Source organism: Agelaius phoeniceus, chromosome 2 (assembly GCF_051311805.1).
Source record: "Agelaius phoeniceus isolate bAgePho1 chromosome 2, bAgePho1.hap1, whole genome shotgun sequence".
NCBI lineage: Eukaryota > Metazoa > Chordata > Aves > Passeriformes > Icteridae > Agelaius > Agelaius phoeniceus.
The window spans coordinates 106,315,097-106,340,246 of record NC_135266.1 but is presented as its reverse complement, the minus strand read 5'-3'; the positions used below and the strand labels follow the sequence as shown (position 1 = coordinate 106,340,246).

At 40.7% G+C, this 25,150-nt stretch overlaps 1 protein-coding gene across 1 annotated transcript; it reads left to right on the top strand.

Annotated features, from left to right (window-relative positions):
• The first annotated feature begins 545 nt into the window (after positions 1–545).
• On the top strand, positions 546–24,818 carry CXADR (CXADR cell adhesion molecule). Its single transcript, XM_054654916.2, has 7 exons — positions 546–953; positions 16,882–17,051; positions 17,730–17,934; positions 18,273–18,428; positions 19,430–19,552; positions 19,839–19,977; positions 20,325–24,818. Exons 1-7 carry the CDS (start codon positions 899–901, stop codon positions 20,590–20,592), a joined length of 1,116 nt encoding a protein of 371 aa, XP_054510891.1. The 5' UTR covers positions 546–898; the 3' UTR covers positions 20,593–24,818.
• Positions 24,819–25,150: the final 332 nt, after the last annotated feature.

Here is a 25,150-nt window from a genome sequence, read left to right as displayed (position 1 = left end):
AAAAATAACGAATGGTAACACTTTCAAAATTTGTTAGGAATGAAAATCTGGATTGCACAACCTTCATGTAAATATTTGGTTATGGCAGCATTTTCCCAATAGAGACAGAGCTGTGGACATAATGAAGGGTACCAAAACTACTTAACCCTTTACAAGTGTCAGAAGCACATTTAGATCAAACAGCTTTGCTATTGCAGTATGTTGTAACACACACAGGGGAATAAATGGAAAATAAACCTCATGAAGTACACATTCTCTTCTGATAAACCTATCTGATTTTGCTGTACGTGAAGCACGATGCGGCTCTTTCTGGAACCGGCGAGGGCTGCTATTGAACCAAAGTCTGCTTTGTGCCCTTCCTCACACGCTCTCGCCTCCCTTTTGTCTCCTGAGCGAGCTTTCCACAATTCCAGATCTTTCACCGGCAAGACGTGTGCGCTGCACAAGGAGCGCACAAGGCGCTACAGCCGCGTTGCCATGGGGACCGAGACACGTCTGCCCGGCGCTCGCAGGGATCGCAAGGGACCGGCGCTCCCGACGGCACCGGAGCGCTGCTCGCCGCACGGCGGGCACCCCTCCGGCTACCGCGGGCACCCCTCCGGCTACCGCGGGCAGCCTCCCGCCGCTCGCACCGCGTGTTTCGCCCCGTCCGCGCTGCCGGCCGGGCGGGCAGCGGGGGCAGCCCCGGCGGGCCCCGGAGGCGCAGCGGGCCGGCGCTGCGGGCGGCCCCGGGCCGGCGTTGGCGGGCGCAGGTGCCGCGGGCGGGGCGGGCGCTGCGGAGCCGCGGCGGGGCGGGGAGCGGCCGGAAGTGACGGGGCCGGGCCGGGCTGATTCACCTGCTGGGCGGTGCGCGGGGCGCAGCCCGGGCACGGAGCCGCCGCCGGGTGCCCGCCGCGCCATGGAGCCGCCGCTGCCGCTGCTCGGCGTGTCCCTCGTGCTGCTCTGCTCCGCAGGTGGGCGCAGGTGGAAGGGACGGGACGGGTCCGACGGGAGGGAAAGAGAAGGGAAAAGGAGGGAGAAGAGGGGAGGGCGGGAGGCGACGGCTGTGTAGGGCTGGGAGGAAGCGCGGCGGGGCTGAGGGGGCTGCTGCCCGCACGGTGTCCGTCCCGGAGGCTGCGGTGCGCCGCACTGCACCTCCGCCCCTGCGTGTGTGGGGTCCCTGCCGTGTGTGTGGGCGTGAGGAGGTCTCCGCCCTGTGTGTGTGTGAGACGGTGTGTGCGGGTCTCGGCCGTGTGCGGGTCTCGGCCGGCTGCGGGTCTCCATCGCCCGTGTATTCCCCGTCCCCGCCAGCCCCTCTGCCCTGCCCGCCCTCAGCCCAGGGTGCGGTGCCCGGGCGGGCGCTGGCGGTGGGGCCGCGCCGCGGAGCCGACCTGGGCTTTGTTCGCCCTCAGCGCGGCTGCCGAGCTTTATCTGCCGCCTCCCCCTCCCCTTCCCCCGCCGCCCTCCCGGGCAGCCTCCGGTGCGGCCGCCGTGCCCGCCCGGTGTCTCCCGGCCCGAGCGGCGGAGCCGGGGAAAACCGACGTGGAAAGAGCAAGAAGGAAAAAAAAAAAAAAAAGAAAAAAAGAAATTCGCCCTGTGTTGCATTCAAACCGCAGCCCAGCGTGTGTAGCACCTCCAGCATCCAGGCTGGCTCTGCTGTTGAGGGGGTGGAAGGGGCCGGGTGGCTCCCGGAGAGCCCTCGGGAACGCGGTTGTCCAAACCCGATGGACACGATGGAGCCCTGCGGGGGAAACGGGAGAGGATTTGAGGGTGGGAGGAAAGGAGTTGAATTGGATGGACCTGAACGCGTTTGTTTTTCGTGATGAAAGAAAACAAAGGAGTAGATAGTCTCAAACAAAAAAAGCAATCAACCATACCCAGAACCCACACATACCAAATCAAACGTGCCTAGGCTGCTAAAAAGCAGGCAGATGTTTTTCATCTCAAATCCTAGATGTTATTGGGTTCCTGTAATGAACTTGGCTGCCATATCGGTGTTTCCTAAACATATCTCTAAAATAAAAGCAAGTTTTCACTAAAGTTGACCCAAACTTAAATGAAATTATAAAAGGTGACAAAACACCCATGGAGGCTCAGCTTCACAGTAAAATGTATATCAGTTGTGTCAGGAGGTCAGGTTTTATTTCCTATTGAAATGTTAATGCCTGTGTTGATGTCACTGCTGTTTTGGGAAATTACTCATGGGATCAAAACTGTGTGTCTGTAATGGAATGGTGAACTCTGATCTCCTGAATGAAAGGAGCGAGGTAGTTCTGCATTAAATGTGTTTCCTGAAGCAGAGTTAGAAACAAGGTGGGTGCTGTGTAAGAGCTGTGAGTTACTAGTATTTAGTTGGCAAGGTTAGTCATCAAGATTTATATTGAAAAGCTTCATGTAACAAAAACTGAAAGGAACTTATTGTGAGTAGAATTGTATGTGCTGCTAGGTTATCAAAGGCTATGATTATAAAAATTAGGAATAATTAATGTATGAGGAAATGTCAATCCATAACAGAATTTTACTCTTTAGTTCTGCTGAAGGATACAGGTGTCTTCAGATCTCAGTGTGAAATTGACTTTGTAAATGAAGAAATATTCCTAATAAAAAAACACTTACCCTTTCATGCAGTTATTTGAGTGACTGTACTCTAAAACATGTATATTTCACAGTCCTCTGAAGGAAATGATTGAATAATCTGTGTGTGGTAGGAATTGATGTGTCCTCTGAGCTAGCCTGTGTTTTTCCCCATCAGTCTGAGTTACAGTTTCTGGGTCTGTGCTGCAGATAGACATTGCTTCCTTCACTGAAGGAGCAGATGTCAGTAAGTTGCTGTTCTCCATATGGACCAAACTTAGAGGAAGCTATTTTTTGTGCAGTTGAGTGAGAGCTGTTGTCAGTGAAGCATTGCCTAGGTGCTGAAGTTATGTGCTGGTTGGGGTTTAACCCTAGTAAGAAACTAAGGACCACCTACATGGTCACTTGTTCTCCTTGTGTTGAGATGAGGGAGAGAATTGAATTGGGAGGGTAAAAATGAGAAAACTTGTGGGTGGAGATGAAGACAGTTTAATGGGGAAAGCAAAATCCATGCACACAAGCAAAGCAGAAGAAGGAATGAATTCACCACCTCCCATGGGCAGGGAGATGCTCAGCTGTCCCCAGGAAGGATGGGCTCTGTCACACCTAAGGGTGGCTTGGCAAGAGAAACATTGTCACTCTGAACATCCCCACTTCCTTCCTCACCCAGCTGTGCTCGGTGATCCTGACATCTTGTGGTGTGGCACTGTCTCCCTGGGTACACAGTGTTGGGAAAGTAATCTCATTCCATTTGGTGCAAATTCATGTTTGTGTGGGGTTTTCAGTGACTGAGAATAAATACAGGTGCTGAACTCGTGATCCCAATTTAACAAATAAATAATTTACGGCTTTTAAGCTTCTGAAAATGTGTAATGTCAGAACACAAATTTTCAAGAATTGAAAATGTTAACATAGTCACATTATGCCTATACAAAGACATGCTGAAAAAAGATACTGCATGCATACTGACCCATTTAACCTTTGGAGGAAGGTTTTACAAAACAGTAATGGCTGTGCATATAGATGCCCCAACTGAGGATGAGTTTAAGTAGAGTGTTAAGGTAAATAATTGGGTAGGAACTTCTTTAGTCTGTAGTGATATCTTTTCTTGCTACTCTTGTAATGGGTTTTATGTGCATTTTGTTTTTTTGTTTGCAGTGGTAAGGTAATTTTGTACTCTGTTGAAATTCTGTAATGTGTGATCCTTTATTAATAGGATTATAAGCTTTTAAATAAGGTAAAAGTTCTGGTAAACCTTAGGAAAATCTGTAGTTATTGTCCTGTTGTTAAACTTGCAAAAGTAATTCCAATATTGTGCATGCAGGAGTAGAAGCTAATGCAGGCATGGTAAGTCAGCATTAGGTGGTTAATACACTTTGCCAAATAAGTATAATAAGGAACTTAAGCTTGTTCATGTTTTTATGCATGCAATAGGATATTGCAGAACCTTAAATTAGAAGTGTGACTACCACAGGAGTTTAATGATGACTCCCAGTCTTTTAATTGCTAAACGTGGGACACTCCATCTGTTGGGCAGTAATTGAACAAGGTGCAGGGTTCAGGTTCTTCTAAAGTGTTCATTGATGTGAGAAGTTACCCGAAATTTGGGACCTGTTTCCTGGATCTTGGAGTTTTAAGAAGTATGAAAGTCTTTAACCAGAGACTACTTAATCAACTGTTAATCAAATGCTGTGGCATCAACCATGACACGTGAATTAGTGATTTTGCTTTGGCTAATCTGTGTTTCCCAGAAGGTATTTTATGTGTTGAGAATGCTGCTGCAGAGATTATTATAACTCATCACTTTGGTCTCCTCTGACTGCCCCCCTGTGTTGCATCAAGCTTCAGCTGCTTCTCTGTCTTCCCTTCCAGTTCTTGCCTCTTGCACAGCCAAGCCCACTTACAGACAGGTGAAACTACCCCTCCTGAGTGTCTGGTTTAACTTTTGTTGCTGCTTTACGAAAAATATTTGTGCTCGTGTTTTTATATGAGCACATGTATGCTTTGCTATAATTCCATTCACACTTCAGGAAAGTAATCTTGAATGTCCTTAAATCTGCCTCAGTGTTGGAGCATATTAAAACTCCTTTGCCACAGTGCCTGCAGAAATTTATACAGACTAGGAAGCTTGGTTTTGGGTATTGTTTCAACATGCTTCCACAACAATTTCATCAATTGTTGTTTGCATGTCTTGTAAGTTTTTAATGACAGGGATCCTATTTGGTCTTGTTGCAAATTCTGATAGATTTCTTGAAACTTTTAGATACTGTGTGAAACACAATAAATATGGAGAAATTTTAACAACTGTGTGGCTCACTGGAAGAATGTATGCGTCCCCACCCCCTCTACTACAGCAATTTAGTTCCACTTTCTTTTTTTCTGTTTCTTTCTTTTTCCCCCTCCCTTTTTAGGGAATTCCTCTTTTACTCCTATGCACCTTTCAGGAGATGGCTCAGAGAAAAGTCTCTTTGGCCAGTTGCCACGGAGTAAGTGGCAGGAAGTCACAGTTCTGTGTAAACCTGTTTCAGTAGCAGCTGCAATATAAGCAGCCCCTGCATCCTAGCTGGTGCTTTCCTTTGCTGCAGTTGTAAATGGGTCTCATTTGCTGAAAACTTTAATTTTTAACTGGTTAAATCACATGATTTGAAAGAAAAAGTGTTTTGCCACCAATTTGCCCTGGTGCAGGGCAGGAATGAGTGACAGGAAGGATGGCAGAAGAGCATTAGGAGGAAAACTTCTTCTGTTTGATGAGTATTTTCCCAAAGTAGGGAGGTACCTGTAAAACCTTGGCCTGGAAAGAGCTTAGTCTAGGAGTAAGACTACATGGCTTAATCAGGCAATCAGTCAAATGTCCAGATGTAACCTCGAAGATTATTTTTGCACCCCATTGAAAGTTCTACCTGGCATTCATCTGGCTCCATAGTGAGCTAGTTCAGGGAGTTTAAAGTTATAAAAAGAATAAATTTTTGTGAGGTCAGTTTTCTGCCTGTTCATTTTCCTGATCCAACTCAGCAAGATCAAGTCTGAATTATAGCAAGGGGGTGTCAGCTGGAACCTCAAATGCACATGGGTGGAATATATTATTGCTATTGTTTATTTATTAATTTCCTTAAATGTCACCTACTTACTGGGTCATGTGTACAAAACCTGAGAAAGAGGCAAGATTTGGAGCTTTATTTGTTTTACACTGGAGCCATTCACTGGTGCTCTGATGTCCTTTAGCTGCTGTCAGGATGCATTTGAGGTACTTGATGCTTGCAAGTTGTGCAGTTGCACTTGCTGCTACATTTTTTTAACAGATTTGTTTTTCATGCCCTACAGCTAAAGCCTATATGCTTAGTACGCTGAAAAATGATTAGTCAACAAGAACTATTTGGTGTGTTGGAGGGAAAGATGAGGATTTGATACATTCCCAACTGTTTGAACTTGTACAGAATTAGTTTGCATAAGGAAGTTTCCTGTATTCACTTATCCTGCATCTTCAGTTCTTCGTTTTAGATATATTAACAGTATAAGCTACAAAGAATATTTAATCTCAGTTTTAAGGCATGTAAAAAAATATATATTTTAGTCTCCCTACATTTTTAAATGATTAGTTAACTTTGTGGTTAATTCTTTGAGCTTATTCCTTTCAGTCTGTTAGATGGTGGGAGTGGGGCAGGGAGGGAAACAAGAGTGGGCAGACAAGATGTTTTTCTGACTTTATGATGCTTCACCTTTATATTTAAAAAAACTGAAACAGTAACAAGAAAAGAGCCCCAAAATCAACTCTGTGCTACTGAATCAAGTAGTTGTCAATCTTAAAGCAAAACTTGCATGTACTGGGAAAAAACCATTGTGTGTTCAGTAGCTCGGAAGAGCCAAAGCCTCTTTACTCAAGTGAAAATAATATGGCTGCTAGTTAAGTGTTGGATTGTTGTGAACTCCCTGATGCATCGACTGACAGATGTGCCCAATGCATTCACACTGCCAGCGAGCTGCTTCATTCAGCTCCCTTTTAAATGCCATCAAATTGGCAGGAAAAAGATCGAATCATGTGCCTTGATTGCTTAGTGACTGTGTAAGCCTCCAATATCCCTCTGTAATGGGAAAGTGACTTGCAGAGCTAAAGGCAAAACAACCTGTGCAGCTGGCCTAGACTTGAGAGAGAGGGGGCAGGATTTTGTGAGTCATATCAGGATTTCGGCTCTGATCTTTTTATTTTTTGTGTTCACTGAAGAAAGTCTTTGGAAGGTTGGCCTTCATTTCATTTTACACTTCTCAGTACTGTTTCTAGATGGTTCCTTAAAGACTCTGAAGTGCAGTCTGAAAGTACAGTGAAAGTGACTCTGAAAGTGCAGTGTCACATTACACCTCTCCCCATTACAGATGTGATGTGGTTACATCTGATGTGTAGCTTCATGTCTGCTGTGCTTCTTGTCCCTTCCAGCCACGGCACTGGATTCCTTCTCCCCTCCCTTGTGTCAGAGCAGCCTCGTGCAGCTGCTCCCAAAGTCCATCCAGCTGATACCACAGAAAACTTGGAACTCATTGTGGTCTTCTGGAGATACTGGGCTAAACACTACTCCTCTGCTCAAGATGAATCTTAGTCCCAGTTTGTGTTACACTGTCCCCTCCCCCTTTCATTTGCCTCCCGAAAGCTTATCCTTCCCTTCAGTAAGGAGATCTGAATGCCCCCTCTCTCCACTTGATAAGCACGTCCCTCTCAGGAAGGTCATCAGCCAGCAGTTGCTAGGAGACGAGCTGGTGCCTTTGGGTTTAGCAACCCAAAAGCTTCAGGAATGTGCTGAACAAGTAAGGAGCACAAGGACAGCTGCAAAAGAAGGGGATGTTGGAGGGGATCTGAAGGCAAAAGGGTGTGTTGAGGAAAAAACGAAGTTGTGAGAAGAGGGAAAAAAAAAAAGATAATTCAGGTTTTAGCCTGTGGTTTTTAAGTTTTAATTGTTGCATAGCTGTTTCAGCTGACCCCAGTGAACTGTGGTGGAAAGTGAAATCAAGCTCATGCTGTGTGTTTGCAGAGTTGGGATTGTTGGTAGTTTTGTTTATATGACCCTTTAAGTTAAGAATTTTTTATTAGATTGGGAGAATGTGTAACTTGTAGCTTAAGTGTTCAGTACCTTTTAAACTGGGGCAGTGGTATGTCACACTACACGAATTGGAGCTATTTATTAATTTAATGCTACAACATTAAGAATCTGAAGACATCCAGAATTATAGAGATTTTTTTTTAATGTCTTTGAAGAATGCACATTTGAAGAAATGTGCATAGTCAGTTTCCTGTCTAGTTTTTTTTTCCTTTTTTTAACTGGTGTGATTTGACAGAGGATTTGTGGATTCAAGTAAATGAGCCTCAGAAGAGGGGTGCTTCTCCCCCACCCTGCTCAGAGGAAGTAAAATCTGGAAATACAAGCCCACTGTTTTGAGACCCAGCAGCAGAGTTGACTATCCAGGATAGTAGATAGTTTCCCAGGCTTATTCTTATATGTAGGGGAATTTTTTTGGGGTGTGTTTCATTTTTTGGTGTTGTTTCTTGTTTGGGTTTTTGTTATTGTTGTGTTTTATTTTTTGTTTGTTGTTGGGTTTTTTTTTTTTTTGTTTGCTTGGGCTTTTTTTCAGTGCCCTGCTGTTTCATCAGCCTTCTTGTTGTAGCTTATGGGAAAAACTTACTTCATGCAAATAAGTCTTTTATCTGCCATCTTGTATCTTTACCATCAGTGGAAAAAGTGTTCTGAAAATTGGGAGTTTGGGCACTAAGCCTCTTTGAGCTATTGGTGAGGTAGCTGAGATGAAATGTGCAAGAGAGGGTTTTAAAATCTTGCCCCTACTAACATTAAGTGTGTAAAACTCTATAATTCTTTTCTACAAAAATTGCTGTGTGGATGTAGTTTCCTGAACTGTTTTTATATTTAGTTTGGGACTAAAGTAGGAAGGAGGAAGCTGTGTGGAGCCAAGTCTCTCCTAGGTGAGTGCTTTTATTCCTGGGCTGCCTTTACTTTCCCTGGCTCCATAAACTGTGTCTTTTCTGCACAGTAGGAGAGTTTCACTAAGATCTGTGACTCCAGTTTAGAGAGCACTGACCTGGGAAGTCTGAAATGCAGGTGTGAGCATCTTTTGTCTTAATTTTACTGCCTTTGAGGATTAACCAGTGCTCTGCCTAGTGGACCTAGGCTAGTGTAGAAAGGTAAGTCTTTATCTTCTCTCTCACCATTTTGCATTGGGCCTTTTTGAGGTTTAAGTAGAAGAATACTTGGTACAGTAGTGTCACTAGCCTTGGAAATGTTAGGTTTAAGTAGGCTTGTTCTTTTTGTTCCTTTTGCTAAAATGTGTTTTTGGGTGTTTTTACCACTACAGTGAACTGTGCTTATCTCTGAAATTTGTATCACTGCATTGTATGATAACACTTAGGGTGTGAAGCATGGAAAAAATGTGGTCTGTGGAGCTTGTTAAATAGTAACTGTTTAACACTTGATATTATTAGCGGGACAGTACTTTCTTTGTCAGGAAGGGCTTTGTGATTTGCCTTTATCAGCATGGGATTATCCTAAAAACTGAATTCTTTGTGGAGTTCTAAAATGGGAATGTACTAGAACCAAACCTCTTTGCACACGTGGATTCAGACGCAGTAATGCTGTGGGACTTTTTCTTCTCTCGTTTTATTTATTGCTGCATTATTACCTAGCTTTTTTTGGTTCCTGACCAATTGCTTGCTTGTTCCTGTCCTTCATCTCTTGCTTGTTTTGCCTCCATTGAGGTTACTGTGAAGCCTGAATATTCTTTGATTCCTAGATACCTGGCTAAATTAATAGGATGTGTAGTGAACTAATATGTGTGTTGGAATCTGTCACATAACATTTTGAGTTACATTCTCATCTCAAAAATCCCCAAGTCTATTTTGTATTTGCTTTCTGAAGAGAAGACTTAATTTTTTTTATCCTTCTATTAAACTACCTTTTTATTGACATTGTTCCTCTAATGTTTACTAAGCTAAAGGATACTGTTTAGGGACTGTCTCTGTGTTGCAGAGTTTATGACATGTGACGAGTTAGATTCACCAAAGCTCCATGGTGTTTTGGGCCCAAGCTTCTGAAAGCTGTAACTGTGTTGGGTCTTTTTGGAGGTAAGATGTAGAAAGTGAGAATCCAAATCTGAAGCTGGACCTTTCTTTTTAAACTTTTTGGGTTTTTTTTACCTTTTGGGGAGGGGTCTCACTGATAGATTTGGGATGTGGTTTTGTTTCTCACTTGTGGCAAAACAGCATAACTGCAGCTTTTTGGCCATCTCAGCTGTGCTGGTGTGACTTAGCTCCTGGGTGCTGCAAAAACCACTAAAATAAGTATTGCCAAATATTTGTTCCCCTCTATTCCTTTGTGAAGGCAGCTTTTAATCCAGTTACTTGATCAGCAGGAACCTGCCTTGCAGGCATTCCCTTTGGCTGCTGAGAATGCTGATGTTTGGCATTGTGAGGAAGCAGGAGATGAGTGTGGGATGGTGGCTGCTTGTGGGGATATCAGCCTTGGAGACTTTGTTTGTGTTAGATTGTGCCACTAAACACCAGGGAGTCTCCTCAGCCAGGCACTCCTCCGTGTGTACCTTCCTCCCTGCACACTCCCTGCTTGCTAAGGGTGTAAACTTGACTCACTCACTCCTACAGGGACTGAGTTCAGAAGTGCAGGATTGAGATGAGATGTTGTAGAGCTGTCTTGAGTGAAGGTGGGAAAGGGGAGAGTTGGGCAGCTTTGTTCTGTGAAGGCATTACAGCTAGCTGAGAAGAGTGGGAGATGAACTGTGGAGAAGAGGCATATTCAAGTGGGGTTGTTGGGGAGGTAGCTTTTAAGACTGAAATCTGCCTGGTGAAAAGATTTGATCACAGGTACATCTCTAATCTGCATTTCAAATAAAAGTCTAAGCTGAAGTCTCTCAAGTGAATTTTATAGCTTATGGCTTTCAAAGCACTAATGTGCATTTCTGGTTGTGATCTTTGCTTGCTACTCAAGGCCACATTCTGTAGGAAAAAGCATTTTTATATTTAGAGCCTCTGCTTTTTTTGCAGTCAGGTATTGGCAAACGAGGCTGGTTTTGGAAAGCTTGGTAGTAAAGCACTCTGAAGATGCAGTTGCAGGTGGATCACATCCTGGATCACAGGATGCAGATGCTGAGTAGAACAGCATCTCTGAGCTCAACTCTTACTCTGTGTAGAGGCTGTCCCGTTCCCCATGTAGGGAGGGAGTGTCTCTGCCAGGTTACATAACCCTTCTGTGGCACTGCCCTATCTGATGCCACAAACATTCATGCCAAATTTAGATGCACACTTATATTTGTGTAAGCCAGCAATGCAGAATTTCAATGCGCCCCGATTAAATAAGAAAACACTAAATGCACAAGTAGTTAATAGAGTAATTTCCTTTCTGTTATTTATTAGTATATATCACAGCTCTGCTTATGTCTGTGCTGGAATGAAGAAAGCTTTGCTCCATTTTAATTTTTTGTCTGCTTTCTGTTTTGAAGATTCTTTTATACTAGAAAGCAACTTCTATCAGATTCTATAAAATATTTAATTTTCCCTAGATTATTCTTAATAATAATGTAGTTTGCTAAACTGTGTTCTACTTGAGTGATACTTAAAAGTAAGCTCAGATATTCAGAAGGAAGGAGTTTTTCTAAAGACTTGCTGTGGCTTTGCACCCCTTCAGAAATCAAATGAAAAGCTTCTTCAGTCATACACATATAGTTTGCAATGCTTTTTAGGGTCAGTTCCCCAGAAAAAGAGTATTTCATTCCACCTTAAGAAACTTAAATCTGAATGTTCAGAATCCAAATAGTGTATTGGCCTTTTACTTCTTCTAATGCAAACTTTTGTAAGGGATAATACTTACTATTCTTCATCAAGGGAAGGGTGCTTTTCTCAGCCAGTCACAAATATTCATTTGTTTGATACAGCTGAATATGGCACATGTTCTCCTTGCAAAATACTTTGAAAACAATATACAGTCATTTGGATCAGGTGCACTTTGAGTAGGATGAATGACTTGAGTCACTTATCTGTGTCTAAACCAGAAAAGTTGTCTGAAAAGGGTCTGAAATTTTATCCATTAAACCATGCTAACCAAAACAAATACAGACCTTCCTTCAGCTTGTGATGAAATGTCTGCCTGTCATGTACTAGCAGTTGGATACCACAGTGGATCCTCCTATGTTTTGAGGAGCATATGTAAATAAATAGAATCTCCCTGATTTGAGTGGAAACTGATGGGGTAAATCTTGGGGAAAATGGGGAAAATGTTGTCCTGTCACAGTGCTTGCTTCACGTAGATCTTTAATGCAGTTGCAGAATTGTTTGTGTAGGACATGAACTCGGTCACGTCCAACCTTCTGCTCCAAACAGCAGCAACTCTGAGTATACTTTGGTCTTCTCTGTATCAGCTATCACCTGTCCAATTTTTCTCTCTGATTCTTTACTGCTCATGTAATAGTAGAAGGTTTTCATGTGGCACTGGAGTCCCATGCTGCTTTCAGCTTTAGTTGTGTTTTGACTTCCCTGCAGGCGTGCTGCGTGCCTGGGCAATATTTGTGTATTCTTCCCTTGATAGGCTGTTCTTGCTTCTTCCTCCTTAGGACAAGCTGCTGATTAATCTGTTTATTTTGCTGGGGTTTGGGATGTACTCCTTGTGTGTGGTTAGTAATTGTTCTTAAATACTCCTCCGTTTTCTTGAGCTCTTTTACTTTTTAGAACTAGATTCCACAGAACTCCAGCTACTGGGTAAATCAATCTGCTCATATGAAGTGCAGGGTCTGTGTTGGATTTGCCTTCCTCCTCTCAGGATTTTAAATGTCACTCTTTCATGGCCAAATGGTCATGGCCAAGGCTGCTGTTGATCCCATCCCTGACAAGTTCTTGGGGTCTTTTCCTTGAAAGCAATCTCAAGGAAGTATCAAATGGGGATTGACTCATTTAGTGCTGTTTCCCTCTGAAATATTTCAGAAACCTCTTAGATTTTGTCTCCTGCTGTGTCACCGTTCTAGTAGATGTCACAGAGGTGAAGTAGTAACCCGTCTCTGTCATTTTTAGAAACTGTCTGGAACTGCTGAAATAGTTTTCATCAGGTTCTTATCCTGACTATGTGGTTTGTAACAAACTTTGACTGTGATGTTCCCTCTAACCCTGACCCACAAGCTCTTAGCCAGCCTGTTGTCTGTCCTGTAGAGCAGCTTTTTGTGTTCCAGCTACTCCTGCAGGTAGAGGGCAGGTCACCTGCTGTTCTTCCCTTCCTGGCTTTGTTTAAAAGCTTGTGTCCACTGATGACAAAGTGCCAGTCATGCAAGCTGTCCCACACACCTCACTCTGGTGTCAGCTCTGTGTACAGGTGCTCTGGGTGGCTTCCCTTTTAACATGATTTATCCTCACCAGGGTATGTCGTCCTTCCACCAGCCTGACCAAGTACTTCCATGGCTCAGTCTCTATTCCCTCCCTGACTGCTAAGTTCAGGAACCATTCCCTGGCAGATCTCTCATTTACAGGGCTCCTCACCAGCTCTGATGACATTGTTCATATCCCACTTCTTTGACTGGATCCTATTTCTAGCTTAGCAGCCCTTGTTTCTCAGGGGTACTTGTGGCCATAAAAGTTAAAGTGTTCCTTGCAGTGCCATTCCTGTGGGGAGTTCTTAACTTGAAGGATGTGTCTCTACAAGCCTTTCACCCCCCCACAGGAAAAGAGCAAGGAGGGCCTGGGGTCCCATGTCCTTCTTTGCCCCTGGAGTTTTCTAGCCACACTTGATTTGCCCCATCCAGGTCTCTGTTAATAGCAGGTAATAATTAAGTGGGAAAGGAACAAAAAAGAGAAGAAAAAGGCACTATTGGTGATGATAATAAAGATCATAGGACCCTTGACAATCTGTGACATGTCAAATTGGCCAAGCCTCCTTTTCTAGCATATCTGGCAGCAGATGGTGTGTCTTCCCTGCAGAAGGGAATCTCCAACTAGTATTACCTGCCCCTCCCTTGTGTTGCTAATGCTTAGTCCAAGCCCAGCTAGTTCTGACATGTACCTTAATTGAGGTGCTTGCTGCTTCTGCATGCTGATGTTGACCCAAAAAAAAAAAAAAAAGTGGAAAAAAGGTTTGTGTTTGCAGCCTTACTGTAAGGAAAAGACTGTGGAACACTGGTATTATGAAAAAGTGGTTTTGGGAGATGTGCAGTAAGAAAGGAATTGAGATTTATGGAAAAGCTCTGATAATTAGAAGGCTCAGACTGATGTTTGAGTACCTCTCTTAGCAGCTAGTGTGTGCTGGAAGCTTCTCATGCAGCAATGATTGTTGGGTGTTGTGCTGAGGATTGTGTGCTTTAGCTTCCATTGACGTGTTTGCATGCAGTCAGTGTGCATGAAAATACTACTTGGTCTTCAAAAGTAACAAAAAATTAAACTTTAAAAGTATTTTTATGGCAATCTTCTATGTTGGGCAAGGTTCTTCAGGCTGTTGGGTTCTGCTTTTATTTGGCATGTGATTACTATATTGATTTATATGTTTGGATCAGAGAAATGAGTGTTGTAGTAGAAACTGAAACATTTGCTGTTCCTGGCTTTTAAAGCACTTGGACCAAGCTGCCAGGCAGTGATAGGTGGGACTGCTGGAGTCTAGTTTCCTAGGAGTGTGTCTCTGAAGTGTAGTACTTCCAGCTTTTAGCATATTTTTTCTTCCCAGTTGCCACTTCCTCAGTGTTTTGCCATGAAACTGTGTAATGTCCACTTTGAAATTTTACTCACACAATGGCAACGGAGAGGCAAGGGATAGTTGAAGAATTTAATGCTTATTAGCTATGTCAGTACAAATGAGTACTTGGGGGACTTCTGGTTGTACTGGACTGTTATTTCTCCTTTTATATTTGTTTTGAAATTGTCAAAGAGATGAACAAGTAACAGCTGGAGAGGGAGAGAAATAAAACATTGATCATAGAAGTCCCATTTGTTTAGAAGAGTAGTCCAGAAAATCAGCACATGGATACTCATCTGTTCATTTTTTTGGCCATGTTGTGTTTCAGCAGGTACCAACTGAAAATCAGAGGGGTTGATAACTTTTTAGTAGTAGGGATGTGTCCTACTGTCTTCAGAGTATGAATTCTATATACCCACTATCTGCTGTGAAAAGGCAGAATGTTGCTCTTACATGAATTATTGTCCCATTTGTGAAATTCTCAGCAGGCTGTCTTGTGGGGAGGGGAAATCAAATGTGTGTGCTGTGATCCTTTGTTGTGGAACTTCAGATGGCAAAGTGACTGTGACTGGAGATGCTGCCACAGAGCAGCAGCTCTGCTTCAGTGATTTACTTAGAATGAAAGCTTCTAATTTCCCAGGTTACAGATTTGAGGCTTTTAAGGAAGCCAGTAACAACATAATGTATTTCATTATCAGTCACTTAAACTGCACTTGAGTTCACATCCCTTTTCTTTAATACAGTAACGTTGAAGATGCAATTTGGAGATGAACTTGAGAGTATTGTATTGAAGTTCCCTAACGAGTCCATAGGGGAAAGGGAAACAGAAGAGTGTGGAAAAATAGTTCAGGAATTTACATTAGTGATGTAAATGTTACTGTGTGTTATGGAAACATGAATGTACTTTAAATCTACCCATAAACAGAGGTGGTACTGGTGTGGTCTTTGCTTATTCAGAGGTTTAGAATGGCTCGTTTGAAAATCTGAAAAGATCCTTTAGGAGGGGATAGGATTGTGACAAGTCAACTGGTATTCATGGAGATCACTGTTATTTAGAGAACAATATTAATTCAGCCTAGTAGCAGAGAATTAATTGTTCAGATCGGTTTACTGGGGTCAAAAAAGAGGTAGGACAAATCTATTAGAGTTATCCTTGAAAAGGTGTACATTGTTGGTAAGAGACATTGCACATAAATCTCTTTGCTACCTCAAGTTGATGTGGATTTTTTTTGGTTGGCATCTTTTTTTTCTTCCACCAGACAGAGGGTAATGTCATGAAAAGTAATACCATGAATGGTAGGAAACATAATAACCCTACCTAGTTTGTTAGTAATCAACTACTGTGGAAGGCTTTTCTTGAAGGCTGTAGTCTGTCAAGTTATTTCTCTTTCTGAAGGATTTTTTAAAATAGCTGTTAAAGATCCCATTGCTTTGTCATCAGGAAGAGAATGCAATCATTGGTAGAGAGCAAAATTGTAAAAAAGCAGAAGGATATCTGTTGGGTCCCTTCCAACTCACTATATTCAATGATCTAGTGAAGGAAGCTCCTCTACTTCACTGGAGCTCCTCTACTATATGGAGAAGTGCAAGTTAGAACATAAAAGCACTGTGTGAAATGATTTTAAAGACTTTTTCATCTGAGGCTGTTACTTTACCTCTGTAAAAGGCACCAGAGCCATCTATCTTCCTCCTGCTGTCCACCCTCCTGGTGGCCTTGCAGCTCTCATGGCTGTGGTCACATCTGTGTGTGTGTGTATGTGTCCAGCAACCATAAACTGACCAAAAATCTGAGCTTGGTTTCCAGCAAGGTGGACAAAACAGTGGATGTAACAGTGCCAAACTTATTTTCATCATGAGCAAAGGGTATGCTTTCCACATCCTGGCTGTGATGTGCAAGCCTGTACATTTGATATAAGGGAAGCCTGTGTTTGTGGTGAAACAGGGAATCTTGCTGTAGGCCTTTTGAGTAGCTCTTTTTGTGTCACTATATGAATTCTTTTTCAGGGTTGAATTGAGGAAAATTTGTTGTTTGGAAGCATGTTTGCCTAGAGGCATGCAGATAAGGATTATGCAGCCTTTTTAGAGGAGAAAGACAAGCAGAACAGACAAACAAATGCAAAAAACTCATTGAGATTTTTGGAAAAGATTAATTTGCCTTCTATCTCCCTGTAGATGGAGGAGACCTTATGACTAAAGGCAAAGTAAGTTACTTCCAACCCAGGACTTCTCAAGAATTCTGTCTGTCCTGGCAGACTTCATTGCTGTTCCATACTTTCATTTTACAGTGAGGTGTGGTAAGGTGGTTATATGGTAAGGTGATTATATAGTGACTCAAACCTGCTGCTGAAAATGTTTAGCTTAGCATTGTGTGGGATGTGAATTGTGCAAAAACCCCCCCAAAAAACAACAAGTATGGCTTGAAAGATGTAGCTGCCTGTTGGGTGTAATTCCAAATGAGCATCACAGGACTGGGCACTGTGTTGGGTGACAGGGTCTGTGCAGGCTCTCTTCAGAGGTGACTGATGGCATGATTTCTATACAGGAAAAGTACGTCATAGAGCACTTACAGTGAAAAACTGCATGTCACTTGTTTTCAAAACATAAAATTATATTTTTATAGGTCTGACAAGAAGCCTGACTATAACTTCGGTTGACCAGTCAATGTTTGAAAAAGCACAAGGAGAGAAAGTTACGTTGCCATGTACTTTTGAACTCTCGGAGGAAGATGAAGGACCACTAGATATTGAGTGGGTATTGATACCAGCAGATAACCAAAAGAGGGAACAAATAGTAAGTAGAGACTTCTCGTTGTACAGTGTTAATTCAGTTGTTTTAGTAGGTCAGTGTATGAGGTTTTTACTGACTCTTTAAGTTCCACCTTTTCAGGTTGGGATGATTGTGATCTTAAATTGCTTTGAAGCACCAGTCACATGAAATCTAGTGGAAGTTTTGAAATACTGGATTAAGGATGAAATGTTAAGACATTTTTCACTATAAACTTGCCTTCTAATGAAGAACTTCCAAATTAAATACACTTCAGTTCCAAAAAGCAAACTTTGCTTTTGTACCTGCATTATCTTCCTTATTGAAAATAGATTTGTGAGGACTTAATTTTAAATATATTAACTCTTTTAGTTCTTGATGCTTTCCTGTCTTCGAAAGCCTTATAAGTAAGATGATTCATACTAGTAAGCAGGTTTTGCAGATTTAAATTGGAGCAATTCTAAGAAGTTTTCTTTCAGTCAGAAGTCCATACTGACATATTGGTACTTGGTCAGGTGTTTAGTTGGAGTATTCACTATAATGCTGTGTGTGGTGGTATTTTGAAGGTGGAGATATTTGACTCACTCTGTTTTATTTCTGGAGTTAAAGCTATAGAAAGAAACTTGAAAATTCAAAGACATGAAGTTGTTTTAAATGTTTGCACACTAAGTGGATTTCTGAATCATATTTCTTTTTTTTTTATAGATAATTATGTATGCTGTAGACAGGGTTTATAATCATTATTATGCTGGTTTGACTGGGCGAATGCAGTTTACTAACCTTGATCCCAGATCTGGTGATGGTTCACTGGATATCCTGAATTTAAAAGCATCAGACACTGGCACATATCAGTGCAAAGTGAAGAAGGCTCCTGGAGTTCAAAGCAAGAAAATACAGTTGACTGTACTTGGTAAGATAATTTATTTTCTTAGATTTTCAGTGATGTTTTTTATGTGCTTATTCCATCCTATTTTCAATGTCTGAAATGAAAGCTTCTGTTGGGCAGTGTTGTACTGAATCTGTGGTGATTATGGTCATTACTGAGGCCTTGGGAGGGATGGGCATAATTCTGTTCTGGGAAATGAAGGGAATTATATTTAGAATAATAAGCATTTCTAGAAGTTCTGCACCTGATTCATATTTTGTAGAAAAATCTTTCTGTGCATAGAAATGGACTGGCTGCTAGAACACAACTAGGAAATATTTTGATTGTGACTGTTATTAATTCAGTGATGTTTTGTTTATTAGTAAAGCCAGCACGGACTAAATGTTCCATTGAAGGATCACAGGAGATTGGAAAAGATGTTACCTTGAAATGTGTGTCACAAGAAGGATCCCCACTTCTGTCTTATGACTGGAGGAGAATATCTGGCACACAGAATCTTCCTGCCACTTCTGTGCTGAGTACTGTCAAATTTCTTTTATTACTCTGAAATAATTAAAAAGATGGCAATATTATTTTTGGCTTATCCTGACTTGTAAGCATCTCTGGGTTAGCAGTACTATAGAGTTGTCAAGATTAAATGTCACTTCTGCCCTCTAACAAAACTGGCTTTGAAACAAGCTGGAGTTGATTCTGGTTTTTAATTCATGCTTGGAAATGTTTCAAGCTTCAAGTTGAGATTCTTATCATGAAGAGCTGCAGTATCATGCTCACCTGTGCCCAGATGTTGTTAGTTCTCCTGCTTGCTGATGGTTTTGCTTTTGTGCTTAAGTGGTCATAGGGAATTCAGATGTGGCTTCAATATGATTTAAAACAAGCAAAAAAATCTCCATTTTTTTGTAAGCTTCTGCATTCTATTAGAGTATGTAATATCTTAAAACACAGATCCCTGAAAATCATCTACAAAGGAAGAACCTAATACTGGTCTTCATTTTGGACTTGACTCCTGGTCTCCTATTTGATGTCTCTTATTCATTGTTTTGCCAGTGAATCTGTTGGTCATTAATGTTCTCTGTACCACTCAAGACTTTAGGCTGCTGTTTTTATGCCCCTTCTTTCTCCACATCCCAAATTTGTCTAGTGGTAGCAACAAGAGAAATTGGCAATATCAGTGCTGGACAAGAATGAGTGGGACATGGTGCAAGAGTGACTTGTAACTCACAAAAGCCATGTTAGTTTTGGGCTTGTGACTGTAGTTTTGGGGACACTGAGTGTGTTCTATAGAATCTAGACCCTATCTAACTTGTTCAGCAGATAGAGCAAGTCAAATACTGTGGAATAAATTTCTGATGGAGTAAGACTTCTATAAACAATAGCATGATAGAACTGTTTTAATCTGTTTTTTTAATATGGCATTTTTTAAGTTAAGATTTCATGTATATGCTGGTTTAGTAATTTTTTGATATTATATATAGAATTATGTTTAGGAAAATGGTAAACCTCTCCCTTCTGTTGTTTGTAGATAAAAATACAGGGGAACTTCTTCTGAAGAACGCCTCTCGAGAGTATTCTGGTACATACAGCTGTGTGGCCACAAACAGAGTTGGCACAGATGAATGTTCTGTTGAGCTGAATGTCACCCCTCGTAAGTGTTTGCTGTGCAATAGTCACACAGGGTTCTTGTATTAAAGCTGAACAGTCTTTTTCTCTAAACTCTTAAATGGTTAAAAGCCCCAATGCTCTTATGTAACTTGTGGGTGCCGCTTCAAGTCTTACTGTTTTAAATGCATGTGATTGGGCACTCCCCCTCTGATTCAGTGATTCAGTATCACTGACTTGCCTCACGTGAAACATACTGGACTTAATGTTTAAAGAATGGTCTTATAATGGTCTGACATTTAACAAACAGTGTTGTTATTTGTCTATTCTAGCCGTAAATACAGCTGGTATAATTACTGGAGCTATTATAGGAACTCTGCTGGGTCTCTCTGTACTGTGTTCTATCATCTTCTGTTTTTGTAAGAAGCACAGAGAGAAGAAATACGAGAAAGAAGTACATCATGATATCAGGTAACAATGTGTCTCTAGTTTCTGAGCAGTATTATTGGAAGATTAACTTTTAAATGTGTATTTCTGCAAATAAGTTACTTAACAGTTGAGATTTCTGTCTTAATCTGGAAAGCTTATTATACCACTAATGGCTTGTTGGAGAACTTTTTGTGGTTTGTCTAATTTCAGCAAACATTTTAGAGGCAATGAATATTGAGGGTTTGGGGAGCTTTTGTTACTTTAAAGGAAGATATAAAGATATTTTTAACTATATTGGAATTGAAAATACCAAACCTGAATATTTGTTTTAAAGTAATGGTGACTCTTGTTCTGCAACTGATTTTTTTTTGGTGTTTTGTTCATTTCAGAGAAGATGTTCCACCTCCAAAGAGTCGCAGCTCTACAGCTCGCAGCTACATCGGCAGCAATCGTTCTTCCCTGGGCTCAATGTCTCCCTCCAACATGGAAGGATATACCAAAACTCCATATAGCCAAGTCCCAAGTGAAGACTTTGAACGTGCTCCTACTCAAACCCCAGCCTTTGCACCTTCAAAGGTAGCTGCACCTAATTTAAGTAGAATGGGAGCTGTTCCTGTGATGATTCCAGCACAAAGCAAAGATGGGTCGATAGTATAAAATATTATTAATTTAAAAGCTGTTTTTTTTAAAGTGTTCATTGTAAGTATTAGAGAAAAATACTGTGTTCCATCCCTCATTTAAACACTGGCATGAAATTTTCCTTGAAGAAAGTATACAAGTGAGTTTGAAAAGCCACCAATTCTCATGTTTAATTTTAAATTTATTTGGATATGATAGTTGAACTATTTGCTAAAAATGTTGAAGTTCATAAATAAATATCGGACACTGAAGGTATTTGGACCTCTGGTAGGTTGCTGAGGAGGTTCTGACACTGTCAGCTAATGTACAGTTCTGAATGTGTAACAGTGAGACACAGGTGAGAAGTAGCAAAAGCATTTCATGTGTAGACCATGAAGTTTCTCAGAGTTCCTGAGACTTTATTCTCAGTTGTGGAATAACAGAAATATTTTAACTTGGCCACTGTCTGGTATAGTTGCAGGGGGCTGAAATACCAAGGATGACTTTGAATTCTGTTCAAATTGAGTATTTATGTGGTTCTTCAACCTGGTGATGTTTGTTTGGAGTACTGGAGCTCTTATTTGTCAGGGGCAGACAGTCATTTGATTGATTAAATTAATTTAATTAATCTGTTCTAAATTTAAAAGGGCAATGAGTGGAAGTGTGACAGAAAACCTTGCAAGTTCTTTGAAACACAATATTTTTTAATAATTCGTTCTGGTCCTGTCAGATAACTTAATATTTATGTTATCTGATGCAGGAGGTCCTATCAAATTGTTGGTAGAGGTATCTAAGCTCTAAAATCTATAGCCCAACTGTTACATTAACTCATTCTTACTGTGACAGTATCTTTACACAGGTCTTGAATTAGTTGTACCTTGCATTTTCCAATGCCTGGTTAGGTACTATGGCAGTGCTCATAGTTTTTTTTCCAAAGCAATTTCCTAGAAGCTCTATGGGGATTTGATGAAACCTGTTTTAAGTAACTGGTATTTGATGTCTGTCCTCTTGCTCTAGCCACTGTGGAAACAACTTTTCTTGTATGCCCCTAAGCAGTAGTCAGTCCTTGTTCAAGATGCTAATGTCTGGCTGTATGAATTTGCAAGGAGTTCAAAGCTCATTTTTTCTTGCCTCTTTAACAGCCCTAAATATTCTGAACCAATGTTCAGACTGTGGAGGGCAAGCGTTTCATGTAACTGAGAGAAAACAATAACAATTTTATCAAAAAAATAGAATTGTTGATACAAATCTCATGTTGCAAGATTGAAAACGCTTCTTCCCAATTTTGCAAACTTAAAGCAATACAGGAGAAACACAACAATTCCTTGTCTTACTTTCACATGTATTTAAGGACTTCTGGTAGCTTCTAATGACTGTTGTTACATACCTGCAAAAGCTCCATTTAAAACTCTGTACAGTTTGAATCTGTGAATTCTTCCTTTCTTCCTGTTTTCTACCTTCTTTGTCTTGTGCTGGGGAGCAGATGGGAGAGAGTTCTTTTAGCTGACTCTAGCTAGGGATGTTGAACTGCAAGGTATTTTGGGAAACTGTAAATTCATTACAGTATGTGCACTGATGTTGATGAAGGAAATATCTGAATAGCTGTTGAAAGATGTTAGTATTATTTGTATGTAGCAACAGTGAGAGAAAGCATTAACCCAGACTTCTAGGTTTAGTATCTGCTTATCTGTAGCTGCCTATAAATCTGTGATTAATTCTTTGGCTTACTACTAAATGTTTGTCCTATCTGTAAATAGGTGCACAATTTTTGGCTGGCACTATTAATGTAAAGAAATTTCCCTGCCCATGGCAGTGGTTGGTACAAGGTCATCTTTAAGCTCCTTACAACTCAAACAATTTCATGATTTTAACATACCCTTCGTACTGAATTTAGAAACTTGAATGGCTATTAAGTAATATAGAGTTAGTTTTACACATTTGGGACTTTTTTAGATTGTAAGCTGATACTGATAGAGATCAGATTTTTTATCTTTCATGTGTGCCTTGTCAATAAAATTTGCCTGATTGTAACTTCAGTTTTTATTAAATTTCTGGTGCCTAAACATACTGTATGAACAGGTGCTTAGATGATGGTACAGTTCTTAAAACATGACACTGTGATCTGATTTCTTGATTCTTATGTACTATTTATACCTCTTCATGCCTATTTTTGGATGTGAACTTCAGTGTCTCTCTCTGTATTGTTCTGTATTTCAAAATGTCACTTAAGTCCTTCAATTGCTAATTATGATTCAAATGTTTGTGTTCCTGTAAGCTCTTCAGTTCTTGTACCAATGAGAGAGATAATTGACTTTCATTTATGTGGTAAATAATAGACTTAGTAAATGTGCCAAACATAGCTTCTGAAGAACTATAGATGAGGAGACATGTTTTTGCATCCAATTATTGTGATAGAAGAGACTTCCAAGATGTTAATCATACACTGATTGTTTACCTTGAAACTAAGGCCTTTCTTAATGAAAAGGGTATAGTTACTACAAATACAAGTTGAGTGCAAGACTAAAGTGAATCACAGACTGAGAGAGAGCTATAAACCTAAGGAACCAGGCAGCAAACCTACTACATTTGGTTCTAAGCCATCTGTGGACCTATGTGTTTTTTTAAATTAATTTTTTGGTTTGGTTTGGTTTTGGTTTGGCCTGAGACCCTGTAACTTACAGTCAGGTAAGCCCTAGAACACTCAAACTCAGAAACCTGTCTCAGTAAAGCACACGGAGCAGAGTTTACACATGCTTGATGCTCTGTCAGCTTGTGCAAAATAATAAATGGGCAGAAGGACAGCCTGATGTGCCCTCAGAGCCTGGCTGTTAGGCTTAGCAGCCTTGACAGTGTCTGTCTATTTATGTAATTGCATGGAAAAATGAAAGAAATGGAATCTGACACAGTCCTTATCTGAAATATAGAACCTCTGACTTGGGGTAAACTCTGCCTCAAGTTGCTATCATCATGCCTTTTTGGGTGGATGCAACACTACTATGAAAACATAATACTGCTACTATAAGTTATTTCTTTTGTCGCTAGATTGTTCACTTACACTGGATTATGATTCTCAAAAGCAGCTACTGTATTTTAACAATAATTTCTAGCTGTGTGGGAGATGAACTGGTTAAACATGTGAGGTGTCTGATGTGACAGAGCTCTGCTGACAGAACAGTTTTAGGAAGTAATGGCAGCTGATATACCAGTTAGGAGGTGGCATTTTTAAAATCTCATTTTGTTAAAAAAAAAAAGGGGGGGGAAAGGGGAGGGAGGGTGGTACCATTGTGTAAATACTCCAAGTGAGCTCAAGAAACCTCTAGTTAATGTCATGACTGTAAACTTGCCTGTTGAGGACTACTATATATAGAAAGAAACCCCTCAATTTTAGCATGGTGTGAATAAAGTGTTAGACTTGTAATACTGTAGAGGTTACGTAACACTTGTCCATACATTACAAGGGTTTTCATCAACTTTCTGCAGTGGGTATTTAAAAATACTTGTGTGAAACTTCCTTCCCTAAGAACAAATACTTCTTCCAAAACTGTGGTGCACAGAAATGCCTTGTTGGAGGGGTAAAACATGGCTTTTGAAAGAAATGTACAATGCATACGTCTTTCTCAGCTCTTGGTAGTCTCATTCATATTAGATGTATGCTTCCTGTTTAATAGTGCAAGTAAGACTTCTGAATTGCAAGTTTTTATGTAATGCTGAATATTGTATATTACTGGTTTCCATGACAAGCTTTTAGTTTTGTTCTGAGCAGTGTATATATTCTGGATCACTCTAGGTCTTTGTTCAGTCTAAAGATATTATGCTATTTGTGTCACTTAAACCTTGTTTTATACACTTGATAGGTGCTTTTTGGGGCCCTTTATTGGATAATCCCCTAGCACTGAGGCATAGCTCAGCTGAAATCAGAGCAATAACAACTTCCTGGGATCCAAAATGTTACAATGTTACATTACATTTCTCATGCACAAAGCATGGACTTTGAACATTGATATGAATTTCAGTATGAGGTTTTTATATTCACACTTTTGGGGGAATGGTATTTTAAAATACAGGTATTGTGAGTGAATTTGTAAAAAAAACTAAATCCAAAATTTTAAAATGCTATAATTCCATGACAGACTTGTGTACTTTTTGAAATAAAACTGTTGGAGAAAACAGTAGTCTGTCTTTATTTTAAAGCAGCACTTGTATATGTCTTCAGCTTTTTCTTTATGTAATTGGACGTGAACTAATAAATATGGCTGTGTATACCATGCTGGCATGAATAATTTTATTTATTGTTTTTCCCCCCTGCCCCCTTCCAAGGCAAATAAAACTTTAGATATTTTAAAATACTCACTTTTAGGTGGGGTTTTTAACTGTAGGTATGGTTATTCTGAAACATAAGCCTGGAAATGAACTTCAGATTAGATTTCATCCCTCTTTATTTTAGGTAGAACCAAAAATTCCTGAAACTGATTAATCTTTGTCCTTTAAATTTCAAACAAGCTGGTTGACAGCACTCAAAGTATGTTGATAAAATGCTAGGGGGTTTTATTGTTCATGTGTTAACTTGCATCTCTTTCAATTTCGATGGAGCTGACTC